We start from the raw sequence: 24,418 nt of genomic DNA on the forward strand, positions 1-24,418 counted from the left end.
CTCGAATTCCTCACCTTGTGATCCACTCCTCCTTGGCCTCCCAAAGTGCTGGAAGTACAAGTGTGAGCCACTGAACCCGGCCGCCCAAGCTTTTTTTTTTTTTTTTTGAGACAGAGTCTTACTCTGTTGCCCAGGCTAGAGTACAGTGATGCGATCTCGGTTCACTGCAACCTCCGCCTCCCAGGTTCAAGTGATTCTCTTGCCTCAGCCTCCTGAGTAGCTGGGACTACAGGCATTTGCCACCACGCCCAGCTAATTTTTGTATTTTTAGTACAGACAGGGTTTCACCATGTTGACAGGCTGGTCTTGAACTCCTGACTTCAGGTGACCCGCCTACCTTGACCTCCCAAAGTGCGGGGATTACAGGCATTAGCCACCGAGTCCAGCCTCAGCTCCCACTTACAAGTGAGAACATGCAGTATTTGGTTTTCTGTCCTGCACTAATTTACTTAGGATGATGGCCTCCAGTTCCACCCATGTTGCTGCAAAGGACACGATTTCATTCTTTTTTATGGCTGTGTAGTAGTCCATGATGTATATGTACCACACTTTGTTTATTCAATCTACCATTGATAGGTACCTGATACCCAGAATTTTCTAAAAGCATTTCTGTTTATAATGATACTGAAGAGGATTAAAGATGGGTGCAATTTTTTTTGACATTCTTTCCGTTGAGAGGTGGGGATCTGTGTCTCTTCCCCTTGAACCTGAACTGGTCTATGCCTGCTTTGACCAATACAATACAGTAGAAGTAATACTGTACCTGTGCCAGTCATAGCCTTTAAGAGGACTAGAAATTTCCACCTTGGCCTCTTGGAGCCCTGAGTTGCCACATTAGAAGTCTGGCTACCCTGAAGTGCCATGGTGGAATAGCTGTGTTGGGAGGGGAGAGGGAGGGAGGGAAGGGGATGTCTTTGGCAGATTCCAGCTGTGATTTGCATCATCTCAGTCCAGCTGATGCTCCAGATATTGCAAAGCAGAGACAGATGAACCTCCCTTCTGACTTCTTTGAATTCCTGACCCTCAGAATTGTGAGAATTATATCAGAAGTATAAATTGTCTTAAGAACTAGGTTCAGGAGGAGTTTATTAAGCATCATTAGTTTACTGGGTTTTTGGAGTGTGGCGACGGTATTTGTAGACACCGTTTCAGGAACATGAGCTGTCATATCCCCTCCTCTTCCACTTCCCATTGCAACCAATAAAGGCTGTTCCTACCATAAAAAACAAAGAGAGAGAGAGAGGGAGAAAGAAGAAAAAACCTTCCAAATCATTAACTAGAACAGATGTTTTAAGATAACCAACAATTACTTTAATTCATAAATGTATATACATAGATTACATAAAGAAATTAAGTACACATGTTGCATTTTAAAAATGTGTCTAGTAGGTTATTTGTACAGAATTAAAATGAATTTAAGAACACATTTTAACATTTTTAAAATTAATCATATATTTATTTATCTATTTTGTTTATTTATTTTTGAGACAGAGTTTTACTCTTGTTGCCCAGGCTGGAGTGCGATGGTGTGATCTTGGCTCACCACAACCTCTGCCTCCCAGGTTCAAGAGATTCTCCTGCCTCAGCCTCCTGAGTAGCTGGGATTACAGACATGCACCACCGTGACCGGCTAATTTTGTATTTTTAGTAGAGACAGGGTTTCTCCATGTTGGTCAGGCTGGTCTCGAATTTCCGACCTCAGGTGATCCCCCCGCCTTGGCCTCCCAAAGTGCTGGGATTACAGGTGTGAGCCACCATGCCTCGCCAATCATATATTTAATATTAAGACTTAAGGCTTTAGAAAAGTTGTTATTTAAAAAATAACTGATATTGCTTCAAAAGTGATTAATTCACCATGGTAGAATTAACAAGAATGATGCATTTCATTTAAGTTGCAGAAAAAAATTATGCAGATCCTTCCTAAGTATTTTCAGTTTTTTAAAAAAATTTATTGCCACATCACAAGGAGTCAAGAGGATCCTTCCTAAGTTTCATATCCACACAAAAATGTGATGCCTATATAGTGACCAGAAACAATAACAATGAAAGTGGAGTTGGCTCTCTATCTTGGAAACAATTTTAATCTGAAAGCATCAGTCAGAGGACCCACATAAAAAGCAATATACTGATTTGTGGAAAAGTAATAACTTATTGAGCTGTTTCCGGGAGACACAGATTCTTGGTTTCTGAGTTCCTGAGCTGTTCACTCACTGTGCCAGAACAGCTGACTTCCCACAGCGTGTACTTTAGTATCTCAGCAACTGAGGACCGGAAGCGAGCTTGGAACTTCTTACTAATTAGGACATAAAGGATGGGGTTCAAGCAACTATTGAGGAATGCCAAACCAGTGGAGAGGGGGATTCCAGCCTGCATCACATGGTGGGAATAGCTATTGTGGTGAATGGTGAGCTCCCAAATGCTAAACAGGTGATAAGGAGTCCAGCAAACCACAAAGGCCACAACCACAACCAGAATTGTCCAGAAATGCCTACTGGAGATCAGGATGCTTCGCTTCTTCACCTTGAAGATGAGACACAAGTAGCAAATACTCATTGTTAGCAAAGGGAAGAGATAGCCAACGATAAATTTCACCCAGGTCAGAACATGGTGCCTGATCAAAGTGAGGTCAGGATCATGCTTCTGAAAATTGTTATAGCAAAGAGTGTGATTATTGAACTCCACAGTGTCCCGGAAGTATAGGGCAGGACCGCCAATTAGAGAAGCCAAAAGCCAGATGAATATAATGACAATCAGAGAGTTCTTGAGGGTTCGATGCCGATGAGATAAGACAGGATGGATCAAGTGGATATAGTGGTCCAGGCTGATCACTGTCAGGAAAAAAACACTGGCAAACATATTCAACTGGGCAGTGAAGGAATTGGCTTTGCACAGCCAGATGCCAAAGGGCCAGTGGAAATTCATGGCCACATAGGAGATGTACAGGGGCAGGAAGAGAAGAAAAATGAAATCCGCAATGGCTAGATTGAGGAACCACAGAGTGGTGACTGTCTTCTTCCACTTGAACCCCGTGAACCAAATGACAATGGCATTTCCTGGAATTCCCAGAACAAAAGCCAAACAATATAACACCAGGGAGACCCAGTGAACAACTCCCAGCTGGACTTTCTCCTCCAAATCAGACTCCAGAGAGTAATAGTCTAGGTCATAGGAATAGTTTTCAAATTCTTCAAATAATGTTTCCTCCAAATCTTCCATGACCTTGCTAAATGGAGAATGAAGAAATCTGTAGAAGCAAATTTAAAAAGAAAGAAAAAAATTTTTAAAGAAAAATGAAAGTTCAGTGCATGATAAGGAACATGAAGATAATAATATTTCAGGTTATGGACCAGACATAGTATTTTTTTTTCTTTTTTTTGAGACAGGGTCTCACTCTGTTGCCCAAGCTGGAGTGCAATGGCATATTTTGGCTCACTGCAGCCTTGACCTCCTAGGCTCAAGTGCCTCCTACCTCAGCCTCCCCAATAACTAGGACCACAGGTGCTCATGACCATGCTCAGCCAATTTTTAAATTTTTTGTAGAGATGAGGTCTCACTATGTTGCCCAGGCTGGTCTCGAACTCCTGAGCGCAAGTGATCCTCCTACCTCAGCCTCCCAAAGTGCTGGAATTATAGGCATAAACAACTATGCCCAGCAAATATAGTATATTTTTTCATAGGACTTGTGGTTATACTCCATATGTTCAAGTCTTGGCGAGCCTCAGTTTCACTCTGATTATCATTCTCCCAGCATGAGAGTTCATTTCTATAAAGTATTTAGTACTTGCTAAATTAAAATGAATGACTCTACAGTTATAATTCTTCTGTTCGTAATGCTTGTAGGGCTGACTAGAGAGAACTCAACAAGCATTTATTAGATTCCTACTATGCATTATTATTTTACAGCAGATGCAAAAGAAAACGGATTAATACTTACAGAGTGATAACTTCAAAATCTGTATTTCAGCCAGACACAGTGGCTCACACCTGTAATCCCAGCACTTTGGGAGGCTGAGGCAGGGAGATTGCTTGAGACCAGCCTGGGAAATATAGCAAAAACCTGTCTCTACAAAAAAATTTTTTAAAAATAGCCAGATCTGGTGGCTCATGCTGTAGTCCTAACTACTCAGGAGGCCGAGGCAAGAGGATTGCGTGAGCCCAGGAGTTTGAGGCTGCAGTGAGCTATGATCAAGCCACTGCACTCCAGCCTGGGCAACAGAGCAGGACCCCACCTCAAAACAAAATTTTTCCTGAAAAAATCTGGATTTGTTGTTGCCCTGACTTCTTAAACTCTAGATAAAGAGTTCCTACTACTTCCTAGACCAATCCACCTGGATGTCACTGGAGATTTTGACCTGAGATTTTGCATCCAAGGATGTTTCGAGTCCATGTTTATGAAAGCAAACATAGTAATCAGAATTATATCAATATGGATGGCTTCTCATCCAAAAGATGGCTTTTGGAGTAAATTTGATTATGACCACTTAATTTCTATATTAATTTCCTACAGAACGCAATTAAGCTTTATTTAAATTTTTACCTTATTGAAATAATTCTTTTCCATAATAATTTATGACAAAGATTAGATTTTTTTTTTGAGACAGCCTTCTGTTTTTGTTTTTTTTTTTTGTTTGTTTGTTTGTTTGAGACAACCTCCCGTTACAGAGGCTGGAATGCATGGCACAATCTCGGCTCACAGTAGCCTCTGCTTCCTGGGCTCAAGCAATTCTCCTGTTTCAGCCACCTGAGTAGTTGGGATTACAGATGCCGGCTACCATTCCTGGCTAATTTTTATATTTTTAGTAGAGACAGGGTTTCACCATGTTGACCAGGCTGGTCTCGAACTCCTGATCTCAAGTGATCCACCCATCTCAGCCTCCCAAAGTGCTGAGATTACAGGTGTAAGCCAGAGTACCTGGCCAAAGATTGGATTTATTAATCAGTTTTACTTTATTTTTGCCCATACCAAATTTTGTCTCTTATAATTTCTACCAAAGTAAGTTTTATTTTGTGCCCACTCCCTGCCCTTTTTTTTTTTTTTTTTTGAGACAGAGTTTTGCTCTTGTTGACCAGGCTGGAGTGCAGTGGTGTGATCTTGGCTTACCTCAACCTCACCTCCCGGGTTCAAGCAATTCTCCTGCCTCAGCCTTCCGAGTAGCTGGAATTACAGGCATGTGCCACCACGCCCGGCTAATTTTTGTGTTTTTAGTAGAGACAGGGTTTCTCCATGTTGGTCAGGCTGGTCTCGAACTCCCGACTTCAGGTGATTCGCCCACCTGGGCCTCCCAAAGTGCTGGGATTACAGGCATGAGCCACCGCACCCAGCCTTTTTTTTTTTTTTTTTTGAGACAGAGTCTTGCTTGTCACCAGGCTGGAGTGCAGTGGCGCCATCTCGGCTCATTGCAACCTCCACCTCCCGGGTTCAAGCGATTCTCCTGCCTCAGCCTCCAGGTATTTTTAGTAGAGACAGGGTTTCACCATGTTGGCCAGGATGGTCTTGATCTCTTGACCTCGTGATTCACCCACCTCGGCCTCCTAAAGTGCTGGGATTACAGGAATAAGCCACTGCACCCGGCCCCTCTGCCTTTTTTCTTATCAAGGCCAGTTTTTCTGGGTTAAGAAGCCTTGAATGTCAATTTTTCAATCAGCACAAAAGTATACTGTGTGTAACTCTGTCTTCTTCCATTTTATTTTGTGCTATTTCTATCTGTAGTATTGAATGAAGATCAAGCAGAAAAAAGATTAATAGTTACATTCATTTCATGGAGCTACAATCATACATGAGGCAAGTATGTAAAATTTTAGATTATAGTAGGGTTAGAATAAAGAGGTCAAAACATCCTGTGTTGCTCACAGGCATCTCAAATTCAATTTGACTATCACTGAATTCATCATCCTACCTAAAACTTTCTGAGAAATCCGGCAGGGCATAATTAAAAAACAAAAGCAATTTATTCCCTTCCTCCCAACCCCAGCCCAGCAACTTTTTTGTTCTTCAATATTCAATTCAAATGCCACCTTTCTTAGAAACATTTTCTGACTTACCTTCCTGCAGTTAATTATAATTATTATGGTTATTATTAAAACAATTTATAATAAAATGATAGTCAATGTTATTGAGAATTTACTAGATGCCAGACATGTATGATCTAATTTGATCCTCATAAGAATCTTACATACACTTGTAATCCCAGTGCTTTGGGAGGCCAAGGCAGGAGGATTGCTTGAGCCGAAGAGTTTGAGACAAGCTTGGGCAACAAAGTGAGAAATTGTCTCTTAAAAAAAAAAATATCTTACATTGTAGGTAAGTACAGGTGACCCTTGAAAAACATGGGGGGTGCCTAGAGGTGCTGACCCCACACACACTAAAAAAAATTTACATAAAACTTTTCGTTGTTATTGAGACATGGTCTCCCGCTGTCACCCAGGTCAGAATGCAGTGGCACAATCATAGCTCACTGCAGCCTCAAATTCCTAGGCTCAAGTCATTCTCCCACCTCCACCTCCCAAGTAGCTGGGACTACAGAAGTACATCACCATGCCTGGCTGATATTTTTATTTTTGTAGACATGGGGTCTTGTTATGTTGCCCAGGCTGGTCCTGAACTCTTGGCCTTAAGTGATTCTCCTGCCTCAGCCTCCCAAAGTGCTGGAATTACAGGAGTGAGTCACTGTGCCCAGCCCATTATTATTATTATTATTCTGAGACAGAGTCTTGCCCTGTTGCCCAAGCTGGAGTGCAGTGATGCAATCTCGTCTCACTGTAACCTCCGCCTCCCGGGTTCAAGTGATTCTCCTGCCTCAGCCTCCCTAGTAGCTGGGATTACAGGTGTCTGCCACCCCGCCTTGCTAATTTTTATATTTATAGTAGAGATGGGGTTTCACCTTGTTGGCCAGGCTGGTCTTTAACTCCTGACCTCAGGTGATCCGCCCACCTTGGCCTCCCAAAGTGTTGTGTTGGGATTTTAGGCGTGAGCCACCATGCCCGGACTTATTATTATTGAGACCAACTCTCTCACTCTGTTGCCCAGGCTGGAGTGCAGTGGTGCAATCTTGGCTCACTGAAACCTCTCCCTCCTAGGTTCAAGTGATTCTCCTCCCTCAGCCTCCCAAGTAGCTGGGACTACAGGCTTGTGCCACCATGCCTGGCTAATTTTTGTATTTTTAGTAGAGACAGAGTTTCACCATGTTGGCCAGGCTGGTCATCTTGATCTCCTGACCTCAAGTAATCCGCCCATCTCAGCCTCCCAAAGTGCTGGGATTACAGGCGTGAGCCACCATGCCTGGCCCTATTATTTTTTTTAGAAACGAGTATCACTATGTTGCCCAGGCTGGATTCAAATTCCTGAGCTCAAGGGTTCCTCCTGACTCAGCCTCCTAAGTAGCTGAGACTACAGAAACACACCACCAAACTTGACTTGCATATAACTTTTGACTCCCCCAAAACTTAACTATTAATAGCCTTCTGTTGATCAAAAGCCTTACTAATGACATAAAGCATCAATTAACACATATTTTGTATGTTTTATGTATTATATACTGTATTCTTGCAATAAAGTAAGCCAGAGAAAAGAAAATGTTATTAGGAAATCATAAGGGGTTGAGAGCAGTGGCTCACGCCTATAATCCCAGCACTTTGGGAAGCCGAGGTGGGTGAATCACCTAAGGTCAGGAATTCAAGACCAGGCTGACCGACATGGTGAAACCCCATCTCTACTAAAAATACAAAATTAGCCGAGTATGGTGATGCATGCCTGTAATCCCAGCTGCTTGGGAGGCTGAGACAGGAGAATTGCTTGAACCTGGGAGGTGGAGGTTGTAGTGAGCCGAGATTGTACCATTGCACTCCAGCCTGGGCAACAAGAGCAAAACTCCATCTCAAAAAAAAAAAAAGGAAATCATAAAGAAGAAAATACATATTTACTAGTCATTAAGTGGAAGTGGACCATCATAAAGGGCTTCATCCTCATCATCTTTACAACAAGTAGGTTGTGGAGGAGGAAGAAGATGGGTGGGTCTTGCTGTCTCGGAGTGGTAGGGGCAGAGGGAGAAAATCTATGCCTAAGTGAATCTGCACAGTTGAAACCCATGTTGTTCAAGGATCAACTGTACTATTATTGGTCTCATTTTTAAGAAACAACACTGAAGCTTGTAGAAGCTTAGTAACTTACTCAAGATCACACAACCTGCAATTGCAGAGTCAGGATCTAAAGTCAGATCTGTTGGACCCCTGGCCTGAGCTCTTAACCACTACAGCATTCCCCTCTTCTGTCATACTTGTCTTATCACACTTAACATGTTACATTGTCATTAATTTTTTTTTTTTTTTTTTTTTTGAGACGGAGTCTTGCTCTGTCCCCCAGGCTGGAGTGCAGTGGCGCATCTCTGCTCACTGCAAGCTCCGCCTCCCGGGTTCATGCCATTCTCCTGCCTCAGCCTCCCGAGTAGCTGGGACTACAGGTGTCCGCCAACATGCCCGGCTAACTTTTTTTTTTTGTATTTTTAGTAGAGACGGGGTTTCACCGTGTTAGCCAGGATGGTCTCGATCCCTGACCTCGTGATCCGCCCGCCTCGGCCTCCCAAAGTGCTGGGATTACAGGCGTGAGCCACCGCACCCAGCTGACCCACAGTTCTATCATCGGGATCTTGGCTTATTCCTGGACACCAAATCCCTTCCTTCGTGTGTCCTATTCCAGTGAGCAAGAATTGGCTCCTGTCATGCTGCCCCATTCTTTCAGGCCTGGGATCTCACTCTGCCCTCTCACTCACTCCTGGTGGCTGATTCTTCCCACTGTCAGATCCTTCCCAGCTTAGTCTAAAACTTTCTGTCTTTTCTGTGTACTAGGACATCCTTACCTTCCAGGTGCCTATGATCTGTTCCTTTAAGCTATTAGCAATTCAGAAGACACATGGCCCATGGGGTGGTCTGAATCACCTTATAAAACCCTAAACAGAATCTCATTCCCCAAACAAAGAAAAGCCCATGGAAGACCCCTAATAGCTTCTAACCACTATCCTCACCAAAAGTCAGGAGCCTCCCCTTCCAATGTCATTACTGACCCTGCTGGGACAGTGTGATCATCGCAGGGCCTGTTGAAGGCAACCATCTTCTTCTGCATTCTGTTGGGGCAGGGGATTGGAGGGTGGGATACTGGTATGTTTATGTGTGTGTGCATATGCCTTGAGGATGAGTGATTTATCTGAATAGAACACCTTCAAACAGAAAGCCCTGCACCAGAGAAGTTCCTAATCTTCCAGGAAGCAGATGAATACATTAGATTTAAGGTATAGTTCAGGCTCGGAGAAAAAGCTTCAAGAACAGCTGGTTGATGCTCACCTGAATCCTTTATGGGAAATAGGAGCTTAGGAATTCCCCTAAGACTTAGAGCAGATGTTTTTGTGTGATGGTGATGGTGAGGGGTAAGGATAGAGTGTAGAAAAGACAGACAGCGGAACTTAGCAACTGTCCTACTGAGTCCTTGAGTGGACACAGTTAACTTTTGAAGACATACTCTTGTTTACCTATTATACCTTGTTTGGCCATTGCTTTACAGTTTTCAGGTACTTCCAGATCTAAGTAAGTTTCCAGACCTCATTTAAACCTTCCCAAATATCTAGAGACAAAATGTATTCATTTCCTAGGGCTGCCATAACAAAGTACCAGAAACTGCTTGGCCTAAGACAACAGAAATGTATTGTCTCACAGTCTGGAGACTAAGTCTGAAATCAAGGTTGTTTATTATGAGGGCTGTCCTGGAACATCCTTTCCATGCCTCTTGCCTAGCTTCTTGTGGTTTGCTGGCAAACTTTGGCCTTCCTTGGCTTGTACATGTGTTACGCTGATCTCTGCCTACATCTTCACATAGCATTCTCCTTGTGTGACTCTGTGTCTAAATTTCCCCTTTATATAAAGACACCAGTCATTTCGAATTAGGGCCCACCCTAATACCTCATTCTATTTTCTATTCTATTGCCTCTGTAAAGACCCCATTTCTCTCTGTCTCTCTCTTTTTTTTTTTTAAGACAGGGTTTCACTCTTGTTGCCTAGGCTGGAGTGCAGTGGCATGATCTCGGCTCACTGCAACCTCCGTCTCCCAGTTTCAAGCGATTCTTCTGCCTCAGCCTCCTGAGTAGCTGGGACTACAGGTGTGCACCACCACATCCGGCTAATTTTTTTATTTTTAGTAAAGACAGGCTTTCACTATATTGGCCAGGCTGATCTCAAACTCCTGACCTCGTGATCCGGCTGCCTCGGCCTCCCAAAGTGCTGGGATTACAGGTGTGAGCCACTGTGCCCAACCTAGCCCCCATTTCAAATAAGGTCACAGTCTGAGGTAATGGGGGTTAGGACTTCAACGTATCTTTTTTTGGTGGGGGAGGAGGGTTACCATCCAACCCATAAGACTAACTCAGGAGTGGCAACCACCATTTCTGAATCCTGATCACTCATTCATTCAGCCAATATTTGGTAAGTGCTCACATTGTTCAGGCACTATTCTAACTGATTGAGATACTTCACTAATTAAGACAGACAACTATTTCTTCCCTCTTAGATTTTATATTTACCAGGCAGGGATAGATAGTAAAAAGGTAATATTATAAAATTACATAGTGTATTAAGAGATGGTAAGTGCTATAGAAAGATGAAAAAATTGAACAGGATAAAGGGAATAGAAGGTGGTTTTAACTTTCTTTCTTTCCTTCCTTCCTTCCTTCCTTTCTTTCTTTCTTTCTTTCTTTCTTTCTTTCTTTCTTTCTTTCTTTCTTTCTTTCTTTCTTTCCTTTCTTTCTGACACTCTTGCTCTGTTGCCTAGGCTGGAGTGCAGTGGCATGATCTCGGCACACTGCAACCTTCACATCCTGGGTTCCAGCGATTCTCCTGCCTCAGTCTCCAAGTAGTTGGGATTACAGGTGTGAGCCACCACAGCCAGCTAATTTTCATATTTTTAGTAAAGATGGGATTTCATTATGTTGGCCAGACTGGTCTCAAACTCCTGAGCTCAAGTGATCTGCCCACCTCAGCATCCCAAATACTAGGATCACAGGCTTAAGCCACTGCACCCAGCCTGGTTTTAGCTTTCAATAAGGTGGTCCGAGAAGGACTCGTTGAAAAAATAACTGAAAAGGCTTGACGGAGGTGAGGGAATTAGTCATGGATATTTCCAGCAAGAGTGTTCCAGGCACTATTGCTATGGCAGAAGTGTGTCTAACATATTCTAGAAGCAATAAGGATGCCAGTATGTCCAGGATAGGATGAGAAAACCGAGCAAGAGGAAGAAAAGAAGGAAAAAATTCAACAAGAATGTAGGAGGTTACATCATATAGATGCTTGTCAGCCTTTGAATGATTTTTGCAGAGGGAAAAGGCAATCTGATTTTTATTATAGAAAGATCTCTCTGTTGTGTTGAGAATAGACTGTTAGATATAATGGTGGGGCAAACAAGTAAGAAATGGGCAGACCAGATAGAAAATTATTGCAATAATCCTGGCCAGAGATGACGGTGGCTTGTTAGGTGGTAGCAGTGAAGGTGATGGGAAATGATTAGATTCTAGGTATATTTTGAAGATAGAACCAACAGTTTTCTTAATGAAGTCAAATATAACCCCCAGACTTTGGAGCCTTCTGTACCAGAGTCCAAGGCCTTATACATCCCCTTTCCTCCTCTTCTCATGGGCTAGAATATAGATGCAGTGATAAGCCACCTTGCACCATGTAAATGAAGAAAACATGGTTTTTCTTTTCTTTTTTTTTTTTTGAGATGGAGTCTTGCTCTGTCACCCAGGCTGGAGTGCAGTGGCGCGATCTTGGCTCACTGCAACCTCCGCCTCCTGGGTTCACTCCATTCTCCTGCCTCAGCCTCCCTAGTAGCTGGGACTACAGGTGCCCGCCAACATGCCCGACTAATTTTTTGTATTTTTAGTAGAGGCGGGGTTTCACCGTGCCGCGCCCGGCAAAACATGGTTTTTCACAAATAGAAGTTTGGGCCCCGGGGTGACCTCGTGGAACAGAGCTACCCTACTTTTCTGGACCACCTCCTTTGGATTACTAAGTGAAAATATTCTCCTGGAATCCTTTTGGGCTATTTTTTTCTCACAAAACTGTGTGGGTCTGTGGAATGGGCCTTTTTTTTTTTTTTTTTGATGGAGTCTCACACTGTCCCCCAGGCTGGAGTGCAGTGGCACGATCTTGGCTCACTGCAATTCTCTTGCCTCCTGGGTTCATGCCATTCTCTTGCCTCAGCCTCCCAAGTAGCTGGGACTACAGGCGCCCACCACCATGCCCGGCTAATTTTTTGTATTTTTAGTAGAGATGGGGTTTCACCGTGTTAGCCAGGATGGTCTCCATCTCCTGACCTCGTGATCCGCCTGCCTCGGCCTCTCAAAGTGCTGGGATTACAGGCGTGAGCCACTGCGCCCGGCCAGAATGGGCTTTTGTTAAAGCAGCTGAACACGTATCCTAACTAATATAACTTCTCTAGGCCCTACCTTTGAGCACTGTGGTGGAGCCCTGGCAGTGCTCACCTCCTGTGACAAGATGTTATAAGAGGTCTTTGTGGTAGGAGCTAGTTCTCACAATGGTTATGGCTTCAGAAGCTCACTGGAGGAGGGAGAGGGGAGCTTCCCTTAGAGGGGACAGAAAGGGAAAGAAGCTGGCCTTATGAGGAGGAACTCTTACCCCAGCAATGGTTAGGGAGCTATTTAGGAAATCCCCTTTTTAGCCATGAAGACTTAACATGAAGGAGGTTTTGCAGTTGACTATGGTGGGTTAAAGAGGTGCTGCTGGGAAGACTCCGCTGCCCTTTTTTTTTTTTTTTTTTTTTTTTTTTTTTTTAAGACAGGGGTTTTGCTCTGTCACCCAGGCTGGAGAGCAGTGGCAGAATCATAGCTCACTAGGCAGTAACCCAGTTACCCTGATTAGAGAATGAAGTAGGCCAGGCACAGGGGCCCACACCTGTAATCCCAGTACTTTTGGAGGCTGAAGCGAGGGGACTGCTCGAGCCCAGGAGTTCAAGAACAGCCTGGGCAACACAGTGAAGACCCTGCCTCTATGAAAATAAGAATACATTTTTTTCCAAAAAAGAGAATGAAGGCCAGGCCCGGTGGCTCATGCCTATAATCTCAGCACTTTGGGAGGTCAAGACAGGCAGATCACTTGAGGTCAGGTGTTTGAGACCAGCCTGGCCAACATGGCAAAACCCCATCTCTACTAAAAACACAAAAATTAGCCAGGCACAGTAAGGCAGAGGTTGCAGTGAGCTGAGATCACACCACTGCACTCCAGTCTGGCAACAGAATGAGACTCCATCTCAAAAAATAAAATAAAAAAAAGAATGAAGTAGAAGTGGGTCAGGTGTCTGCTAAGTTACACTTTGAACTAGAAACATGGTTGAGTGCAACTTTGGGGCAGAGCATAGCTTACAGGTAGGAATTGACATACTCAATCTGTGGAGATTAGAGCATGAAAATGAACTGTGTGATAATGCAATCTCAAAGTGATATCGGTGCTCTCAAAGGAAAAATGTGTTTACAAAGAAAGCTTACTACCTTGAGCATTTCTGCCAACTTAAATTTAAAGGCCTGTAGAGATGCTTCTTTAAATTATTAAAAAGTGGTATTACACTATATAATCAATCATGTCGTGTTGTATTTCCCTGTTTATTTTTGGTGGGATAAGAGAGAAAGGACAAAAAGAGACACAAAAAGAAAATGGGGGAAATTTTTCCTCAACTTAGCCATGTGAAGATATACATATATACATGCACACACATATATACATATGCATATATACAAATAGTTTTTGAGAGATGATGGGAGGATGTGAATGAAGGATCAGCGGTGAATAGGAGGGATGTCTGGGCAATAGAAAGAAGCTGTGGTGGGCAGTAACCAGAAATGAAGACAGATAGTAGGTGGATATTAGGTCTCTTTTTTTTATTTTTGAGACAGTCTCTTTCCATCATTCAGGCTGGAGTGGAGTGGCACAATCTTGGCTCACTGCAACCTCCACCTCCCAGATTCAAGCAATTCTCACTCGAGAATCAAGTGTGAAAAATCAAGTGATTTTTGTGCCTCAGCCTCCCAAGTAGCTGGGATTACAGGCATGCGCAACCATACCTGGCTAATTTTTATATTTTTAGTAGAGACAAGGTTTTGCCATGTTGGACAGGCTGGCCTTGAACTCCTGACCTCAAGTGCTCCATCCCCTTTGACCTCCCAAAGTGCTGGGATTACAGGTGTGAGCCACCACACCTGGCAGCATTAGGTCTTTAAATCCAGGTTTAAAATAAAGAGGATCATTAAACAGGCAGGATCAAGTGGCCTTGGATGGCAGTGACTTTCCATTGAGATGTCCATGTAGTTTTCTCAGTTTGGAAGAGCACAATAACAATGTCAGCATAAGGCTTTTCGACTTGACGGAAAAGAGGAAATAGCTACTGTATTTGTCTTAAACCATATGTGCTGCTGAAAGGCAAATAAATAATTCTGACTGAAATGAAGACTAATAAAGGTCTCTATGATCACAAAAAGTTTGTGTAGCCACTTAACCGCCAAGCTGTACTATGAACAGGGATATATGTAGGGCCACCCAAGTCTATTAAAAATGTGTGACAAATGCTTGGTGTGAAGCAAAGTTCAGAGAACCTCTATGAAGTCTCTGGTTTATGTTCCAAAGAAAGCGAAGGGACATATTTACTGCAGGGATTCAGCTGCTTCGAGGACCCATGTTACCACATTCCTGGGTTACTTCTACCTAGATATTCAAATGGCAAATCATGTGTTTGTGGAGCATAGAACTACCTATTGAATTAAACAATCTGGTGTCTGATCTATTCAGATTTAATAGATGGCAAAGCTGAAACTCTTTTCTGAATAAATAAATTTTACTGCAAGAGTTCTGGCAGAAAATGTAATAATAAACAGTCTATAAAATCCAGATGATTTTGGGGAAGGACACCTGGTAGAAGTGTGTAACATTAAACTTTTAAATGTGGCTTTAGACAAGGCTTGGCTATAGAGGGAAACATTTTGTTCATCTACCTTGACAAAACACAAAGATTCCTTCTGGCAGAACATTTGGCAAATGAAGAGAGGTTTAATTTTGTTCTGTTTTTGTTGAGTTAGATGGGTTTTCATGCATCACTGCAAAAATGTACACCTCACAGAATCTTAAGGCAGTTTAGGCTCTAAGCTGGTTTGAACAGAGAGAAGGACTTGATATGGCAAACTTTGTCTACATAGGTTGCCTGTGTAGTGTTCCCTACACACTCTGGTAAAAAGAACTCAAGTTCTGAATGTGTCTCCTGTTAACACCACAGGGGCCCTTGGGGGAACATGTATTTTGCTTCTGACCGGATAACACGAAGGAATAGGAAAGGCAGGGAGCGGTGGCTCATGCCTGTAATCCCAGCACTTTGAGAGGCTGAGGAAGGCAGATCATTTGAGGTCAGGAGTTCAAGACCAGCCTGACCAACATGGTGAAATCCCATCTCTACTAAAAATACAAAAATTAGCCGGGTGTGGTGGTGTGTGCCTGTAGTCCCAGCTACTCAGGAGGCTGAGGGAGAAGAATTGCTTGAACTCAGGAGGTGGAGGTCGCAGTGAGCCAAGACGGTGCCACTGCACTCCAGCCTGGGCAATAGAGTGAGACTTCATCTAAAAAAAAAAAAAAAAGAAAAGAAAAGAATGAATAGAAAGGATTGATGGACACAAGAGAGAAATTCTCCAGTAAAAACCAGAGATCCATGACCTAGCAAACATATGGTCAGCAAGCTGTTTTTCAAGGGCTGTCTTCTTAGGGAAGAAAGATTTTTTGAAACATGTATATGTGTGTGTTGCCCCAGGGAGGTGGTATTTGGGACATTGCTCGGTATTTTCCACTGTCAAACATAAACTATACTACACCCCAGAATGTACTCAAGATGTTTGGCATCAGTAGAGTATTTTGTTGCCATTCAGATGAACGATCTCTGTTTGGAAGGCGTTGAGGCAGAGCAACGCTGTAAAAAGAGACCCTGTTTATTCACCCAAGGGAAGCAAAGGGAGGTTAGATGGAAATTGAAGGTTGAGTGGTGATATTGTTGTTGCTGCCAGTTGGGAGGTGGTAGAACAACCCTCACACCCCAACCCCTGGCATAGCTTATCCTGTAATAGAGATGCAGCTTGCCTAGCTGTAGTTACCATGTCATTTATTACTTAATGTCAGGCATTAAGACAAATGACAATATTCTTTGGTATATTAGGAAGAATGAAAGTATTTTGATTTGGCTCGAGAAGGGACAACATAAATGGGAGTGTTCTGATGACAAAGGCCTTTGAATGTCATGCGTAAGGGTTTGGATTTTATTCCATTGCTCCCAAAGCATGTAAAAATGTTTGTAACAGGGAGTGACGTGACAGAATATTTGTTTTTGTAAAGATCATCTGGTAGCAGTTTGCAAGATGGTTTGGAAAATAATTTGAATGGAAGTAAGACAATCATTCAGGAGCCTATTACCACAGTGGAAGTCAAAGATGGAAGGTCTTTAGACAGTGAGAAAATTGAGATGAGGGAGATGTATTTGGAAGACATTGATTTGAGAAATGAATAGAATCTTTCAGGAAGCTTAGCTGAATTGCGTATAATCTTCACAATAACGTTTTTCTTGAGTTGGCACTGAAAACCTTGAACAGAAAAGTGAGCTAATTTTAGGCATACAAATGTTTTATCAGTTTTAAAGGCAGCGAGATTGGGAGAGAGAAAGAGAAAGTTTTTCCTTTTCAAAGAATAATTGAATCAAATGGAAATTAATGATACCTATTTTCATGATGCTGGGATCAAATTCTTGTCATAAAAGGCATTTGCAGCCTGATCTGCATGTCAGCCCCCATGCTTCACTTTGACAGTTTGAAAAGAGAACACAGCACATGTACGGGAAGTCAGCGCCTACTTATGTACCTGTTGTTTTAATGCTCCCCCCAGAAATTAGTGTTCTAACTTGTACAATCTGTATGGCTCTGTTGATTGCTGGGGGTGAATGATTATCCTTAGGTTAGGAAGAAACTTTTAGGCTTAATTCCTTTGCAAGACTTTAAGATAATTAACACACATGTATAATGTAAATATCAGGCAATATCGTGGTCTATGGGTTGTAGAATTAGACTGCCTGCTCTCAAATCCCAGTCCTTCCTGTTTCTGTCTGTGGGATCATGGACAAATTACCTGCTACCAAGAAACTTGTTTCCTCACTTGTTAAAATGGGAATAGTAATAGCACCTAACTCATGGGATTGCCATAATGATCACATGAGGAAATCCTTAAAAAGTGGTTAGCTCAGTGCCTGGCACACAAAGCATGCTCAATAATTGTAGGTATTAATCATTACCTACAAGTTTTAGCTTAGGACTTTTAAAAGCAGTAGAGAATAAAGGGGAAGGCAGAGAGAGAGAGAGTGGGACTTTTGAGTTACTTCATGAGAAGGGTGAGAAGATTTTAAGTAGAGATTCAAAAACATGTTTTGTTTTGTGGATTTTATGTTAAAAAAATACTGAATCTGCATGGAGTTCACACATTATTATATGCCTGCCTTCTGAAGGCATCTGAGTTGGGGACCCCTGTGTCTAGCCCCAAAATGCCATGTTTATCACCATATCTGGTTAAGAGTGGTGAGAAAATATCATACTGTATAGCACTATATTTCTCTTCTCTTTCTTTTTTTTTTTTAGACAGGGTCTGGCTCTGTCACCTAGGCTGTAGTATAGTGGTGTGATGTTGGCTCACTGCAGCCTTGACCTCCCAGGGCTCAAGCAGTCCTCTACCTTAGCCCCCCGCGGCAGCTGGGACCACAGAGACATGTGCCACCATGCCAAACTAATTTTTTTTTTTTTTTGATATGGAGTCTCACTCTGTCGCCCAGGCTGGAGTGCAATGGCGCAGCCTCGATTCACTGCAACCTCCGCCTCCTGGGTTCACAGTATTCTCCTGCCTCAGCCTCCTGAGTAGCTGGGATTACAAGCGCACACCACCACACCTGGCTAATTTTTTGTATTTTTTTTAGTAGAGATGGGGTTTCACTATGTTGGCCAGGCTGGTCTTCAACTTCTGACCTCCTGATTTGTCCGCCTCAGCCTCCCAAAGTGCTGGGATTACAGGCATGAGCCACTGTGCCAGGCCTTCTTTTTGGATTTTTTACTAAAGATGGGGTTTTACCATGTTGCCCAGGCTGGTCTCGAACTCCTGAGTTCAAGTGATCTGCCCACCTCAGCCTCCCAATGTGCTAGGATTGCAAACATGAGCTACCGGGACTGGCATTCTCTTTTAAAAAAAAAAAAAATTATTTATTTTATTTTATTTTATTATTTTATTTTATAAAATAAATTTTATTTGAATTTTGATTCAATTATATTTTATTATTTTATTATTTTTATTTTATTTTTATTTTTCTATTTATTTGGTTGGACATGGTGGCTCATGTCTGAAATCCTAGCATTTTGGGAGGCTGAGGTGGGAGGATTGCTTGAGGTCAGGGCTTCAAGACCATAGTGAGAACCCTGTCTCTTAAACAACAAAACAAAACAAAACAAAAACTCCTTGTTTACCTTTGCTATAAGGATATAGTCTAGGTCTTTATCTCACGCTCTCCCATTTTTTTTTTTTTTCTATTTCATAAACTGAAACAAGTGGTAACTTCTTCCCAAACTTTATCTCAAGTCTTGGAAAGAATCTCAATGTGACAATGTAATGTAATCAGCAATGTAATGTTTAAAAGTCTTGATCATAGTAGAGAGAAATCTCCAAATTAGTACAGTTATCCTTCAGTATCCGCAGGAGATTGGTTTCAGGACCTCTCATGCATACCAAAATCCAAGGATGCTCAAGTCCCTGATATAAAATAGTATAGTATTTGCATATAACCTATGCACATCATCCCATATACTTTAAATCCTCTTTAGAGTACTTATAACACCTAATACAATGTAAATGCTATAAAAATAGTCGTTGTATTGTTTAGGGGATAACAATAAGAAAAAAAGTCTGGGCATGTTTAGTACAGATACAGCCATTGATTTTTTTTTTCTGAATATTTTTCATCTGTGAAACTACAGATACGGAGGGCCAACTGTGTTTTCTTTTTTTTTGAGACCAAATCTTGCTCTGTCACCCAGGCTGGAGTGCAATGGCACAATCTTGGCCCACTGCAACCTCCGCCTCCTGGGTTCAAGTGATTCTCTTGCCTCAGCCTCCTGAGTAGCTAGGATTACAGGTGTCCGCCACCATGCCCAGTTAGCTTTTATATTTTTAGTAGAGACAGGGTTTCACCATGTTGGCCAGGCTGGTCTTGAAATCCTGATCTCAGGTGATCCACCTGGCTCAGCTTTTCAAGGTGCTGGGATTACAGGCGTGAGCCACCACACCTGGCCCCAGCTGTGTTTTCTTAAAAAGAGATTTCTGTGTATAAAAGTAACTTTTTATCAGGAAGAATATGGGCACTGAATTTGGAAAACTTGATGGCACAGGACTTCTGTAAATTTACATTTGTAGGGCATGTGACTGGACAACTGTTAGAGATCTGAAATGTTTAGTTTATGTTGTAGATATGTTCATCCATATAAAGAGTCAGAACTAAAGCTTGCATCCTCTTTAGTGTCTTCTGGGCAATGTTATGTATCGTAACATAACAAAGAACTGATTTTGGAAGCAAGTATCATGGCAGGGTACCTACCAGATTATAAAACTTCTCATAAATAGATATTACCCATGGTTTAAAAATTTTTTAAAGGCTAAAAATGACTATGTCTGAGACTAGAATATTTAATCATGACCTGAAATCTCTGCAGGCCAAGATAGGCTTCCAAAATTTCCACCGGGGAACATGGTGGAAATCTGTACTCCTGTATCTCTGCTTTCTATTTCATCATTATTTGGCACTGAAGATGTTTTGGTTCTCAATCACTCATTGTCAGTGACACTGATAGAAGTCCAGGGAGAATATCCGGTTTAGGGTGGAAACTGAATCGGTGGTCAATGTATTCTTATTTTAATTTACATCAAGATACTTCCTGTCTTAAAGAAAGAGAAGGCTTTCTCCTAAAGGGGAGGGAACAGTAATCAGGGAACTTGCAGAATATATTGAGATTGCAGCCACTTCATAAAACAATACTGTTCATTATCCTGAGAGGTAATACATGAACTCAGTGAAGGGGAGGGAAGGGAAACTTGTTTTTGTAGCAACAGTAATGCTGTTTCAACACAGCAGCAAAAGGAGGGGGAGGAGGACAATTCTAGAACTGCCTTTCATTCGTACAGAACATGCTTGAAAATATTTTTGCCTTTTTTTCTCTTAGGAGGAGATACAAAGAAGTATAGGATGAAATGTAGACATAAAAGATAAAGCACAGGTTAAAAGACTTGCTTATTGATCACAACTAAACAATGTGGGTGCCAGATTCATTATTATGGTGATTTAATGGTTTATGACATTCGTTATGGGCTTTTTTTTTTTTTTTTTTTGGAGACAGAATTTCGCTCTGTCACCCAGGCTGGAGTGCAGTGGCGTGATATGGCTCACTGCAACCTCCACCTCCCAGGTCCAAGCAGTTCTCGTGCCTCAGTCTCCCAAGTAGCCACGCCCGGCTAATTTTTGTATTTTTAGTAGAAAAAGGGTTTCACCATGTCGGCCAGGCTGATCTTGAACTCCTGGCCTCAAGCGATCTACCTGCCTCAGGCTCCCAAAGTGTTGGGATTACAGGCGTGAGCCACCACACTGGGCATCATAGACATTTTTTTTTTTTTTTTGAGACGGAGTCTCGCTCTGTCGCCCAGGCTGGAGTGCAGTGGCACGATCTCGGCTCACTGCAAGCTCTGCCTCCCAGGTTCACGCCATTCTCCTGCCTCAGCCTCCCGAGTAGCTGGGACTACAGGCACCAGCCACAAAGCCCGGCTAATTTTTTTTTGTATTTTTAGTAGAGATGGAGTTTCACTGTGTTAGCCAGGATGGTCTCGATCTCCTGACCTCGTGATCCGCCCGCCTCGGCCTCCCAAAGTGCTGGGATTACAGGCATGAGCCACCATGCCCGACCCATCATAGACATTTTAAATTATTTTATGGTAATGAAAACAAAGGTAGCAACTGCAACACTATTTTCTCATGGCCAATCTATATTTGGAACAGTTGGTTGAGTTCTGCAAAACGGACATTGGAGAGACCATTGGAAAACAAAAGCAGTGCAAAAGAAAGAACTCTGGAGGGTGATGGAGGGGACTTGAAATTAGTCTTTGTTGGAATGCTTAACGAACCAGTGAGAAAGGAAGACTTGAGGAGTTTCATGACTATCTTCAGATTCTTGAAGATGCTAGGGCAGAAAATGTTGGCATAATAGTCAAGAAAATTTTGACTTAGGAGAAGCAAGACGTTACATCTGTTTAATATCCAGAAAGTTAAAAGTCTACCAAGAAAGCAAGCAAGCAAGCAGAATGCATTGCATTGGGTGGGCACTAAGGGAGTTTGATCACAGCCTGGATGCTGCTGGCTGGGGATACTCCAGAAGGCACTGACTCATGCGCTAAGTGGGCTTTTCACATCATCCTTCAAGGGCAAGACTCTATGATAATGGATATCATTTTTGAGCTCTTATTCTCTATTTACAGATTAGGAAGCTGAAGATCAAGAAAATTAAACAATTTATAAAAACTCTTCAGAGGCCAGGCACAGTGGCTCACGCCTGTAATCCCAGCACTTTGGGAGGCTGAGGTGGGCAGATCACCTGAGGTCGGGAGTTCGAGACCAGCCTGACCAACATAGGGAAACTCCATCTCTACTAAAAATACAAAATTAGCTGGGCGTGGTGGCGCATGCCTGTAATCCCAGCTACTCAGGAGGCTGAGGCAGAAGAATCGCTTAAACCCGGGAGGCGGAGGTTGCAGTGAGCCGAGATCATGCCATTGCACTCCAGCCTGGGCAACAGGAGCAAAACTCCATCTCAAAAACAAACAAACAAACAAAACCCCAAAAACTATTCAGTGGCATGGTTAGCATTCTTATCTAAATTGGTAAATGCCTATGTTCTTAACCACCAGGCATTTGAGGCACAAGAATCCTTCTTCAAAAGTGCTTAAACCAGGCCAGGCATGGTGGCTCATGTCTGTAATCCCAGCACTTTGGGAGGCTGAGGTGGGCAGATCGCTTGAGTTCAGGAGTTTGAGACCAGCCTGGCAAACACAGTGAAACCCTATCTCTACTAAAAATACAAAACTTAGCCGAGCGTGGTGGCACACTCCTGTAATCCGAGCTACTTGGAGGTCGAGGCAGGAGAATCGCTGGAACCCTGGAGGCACAGGTTGCAGTGTGCCAAGATCACACCACTGCACTCCAGCCTAGCTGACAGAGTGAGACTCTGTCTCAAAAAAATAAATAAAAATAAAAATAAATAAAGAAATAAATAGTGTTTAAACCAGGAGAGAGTGATGCTGAATTTAGAGAATAAATCTACATTCCTTTTCTAGAGCTGCACCTGTGGCTGAATGAAAAAACAAAACAAAACACAAAATAAACCATTCTTCCCTGCAGAGGAGGATGACTTCATAGGAGGAAGCCTAGAATGATGCATGGAAAAGAAGGCGACTTTGGTTCTTTGTTAGACTCTTCCTCACCACTCCCCTCTTCTCACCTCCACCTCCAGGCCCAGTGGAGCAGCCAGTTTGTAAGAACAGTTTTTAATTTTGAGCTTTTATCATAGCTTTATTTTAGTACTACGTCAGAAGTCCACATTTGCCCAGGGTCTGCTCTGTTCCTTGGGCTGGTTCTGACTGTTGTTAAAGTCACTGCAGGATGACTTTACAAGAACCAAATTGCCAGACGTAAACCAACTCTCATCCAGCCTCTGGCAGCTGGATTCTGAGGAATAAATGAAGAGAGGACAGTCAGGCAAATGCATATTCTTTTTTTGTTTGTTTTTTAGACCGAGTCTTCTCTGTCTCCCTGGCTGGAGTGCAGTGGTGTGATCTCGGCGCACTGCAACCTCCGCCTCCTGAGTTCAGCCGATTTCTACTGCTTCAGCCTTCCGAGTAGCTGGGACTACAGGTGTGCACCACCACGCCCAGCTAACTTTTGTATTTTTAGTAGAGACGGGGTCTCACCATATTGGCCAGGCTGGTCTCAATCTCTTGACCTCGTGATCTGCCTGCCTCGGCCTCCCAAAGTGCTGGGATTACAGGCGTGAGCCACTATGCCCGGCCCAAATACATATTCTTTACTGCTCCAGAGCTGGTTAAGTCCCAAATGCCCTTTCAGTCTCTCTTGGTGACCTGTAGGACTCCTATGTGAACCTGTAGGACTGCATTTCTCCAAGGGCCTGTCCTTTCTTCTGGGACCCAGTGTGATTGCTTCTAGGTTTTTTTCTTCTAGGTTTTCTAAGGGCACGGGTACTTTCAAATGGTGCAAATCCAGGTGGTAGTTAACACTTCAGGCACAGGACATGGATGAGAGAGAAGAAAATCAAACAGGGAAAGAAAAATTTTAACCCAGTATCTTGCTGTAATCAAAGCCTTCCAACTAAACCCCTTTGTAGGGTTCTGGGGATTCCATTTTGTGCTCTGCCTAGCAGTGCTCTTGAATGGAATGGGGTTCATTATGGGAGCAGTGCCCTGTAGAGGTTATGACCCACTGTCACGTCTTGAGTTTCCCCTTTACTCTTCAGTTTTATTTTAAAAATTTCATTGTAATTAAAAAAATTTTTTTGTAGAGACGGTGTCTTGCTATGTTGCCCAGGCTGGTCTAGAACTCCTGAGCTCAAGCAATCCTTCCACCTCGGCCTCCCAAAGTGCTGGGATTACAGGTGTGAGCCACCATGCTCAACCCAGTCTCACTTTCTTTTTGTAGTTTTACCCTCAAAACTGCCATCGCTTTTTAATTAAAACAAATGAGAGCCATTTTCTCTCAATACACTATTGTGCACAAAGGTTTGTGATCCATCTTCAAACACCTGGACAGCTCACTCTACACATCCAGGGATTCCAGCCAGTGGAATATTTTCCATGTTGGTTTTCCCCCTTGATCCACCTAAAAGTTCAGACTGTATGATGGAGGGCTGAGATTAGGGTGAGACAGGTGAAGCTGGGTTATGGAAGAGCAGGGTAGGACCTTGTCTTTGTTTAAAAATTTGATATTTTGTTAATCATGGATTATTTTCCATTAATTTTAATTTTGCCTCAATTGCCTTATCCTAGTTCTTTTTTTTTTTTTTTTTTTTTTGAGACGGAGTCTCGCTCTGTCACCCAGGCTGGAGTGCAGTGGCGCGATCTCGGCTCACTGCAAGCTCCGCCTCCCAGGTTCACGCCATTCTCCTGCCTCAGCCTCTCCGAGTAGCTGGGACTACAGGCGCCCGCCACCACGCCCGGCTAATTTTTTTGTATTTTTAGTAGAGACGGGGTTTCACCGTGGTCTCGA

At 42.9% G+C, this 24,418-nt stretch overlaps 1 protein-coding gene across 6 annotated transcripts in view; it reads right to left on the reverse strand.

Moving 5' to 3' along the window:
* Positions 1-1,288: 1,288 nt before the first annotated feature.
* Positions 1,289-24,418, reverse strand: part of GPR1 (G protein-coupled receptor 1) — a 42,880-nt gene continuing 19,750 nt past the window's right edge. For all 6 annotated transcript variants that reach the window (XM_012500225.2, XM_003253982.3, XM_004092010.3 and 3 more), the window contains one exon: positions 1,289-3,244. In XM_012500225.2, coding sequence (XP_012355679.1) covers positions 2,149-3,216 — 1,068 coding nt within the window. In that variant the 5' untranslated portion in view covers positions 3,217-3,244 and the 3' untranslated portion in view covers positions 1,289-2,148. The remainder of the gene's footprint in view (positions 3,245-24,418) is intronic.

Source organism: Nomascus leucogenys, chromosome 22a (genome assembly GCF_006542625.1).
Source record: "Nomascus leucogenys isolate Asia chromosome 22a, Asia_NLE_v1, whole genome shotgun sequence".
NCBI classification, from domain to species: Eukaryota; Metazoa; Chordata; class Mammalia; order Primates; family Hylobatidae; genus Nomascus; species Nomascus leucogenys.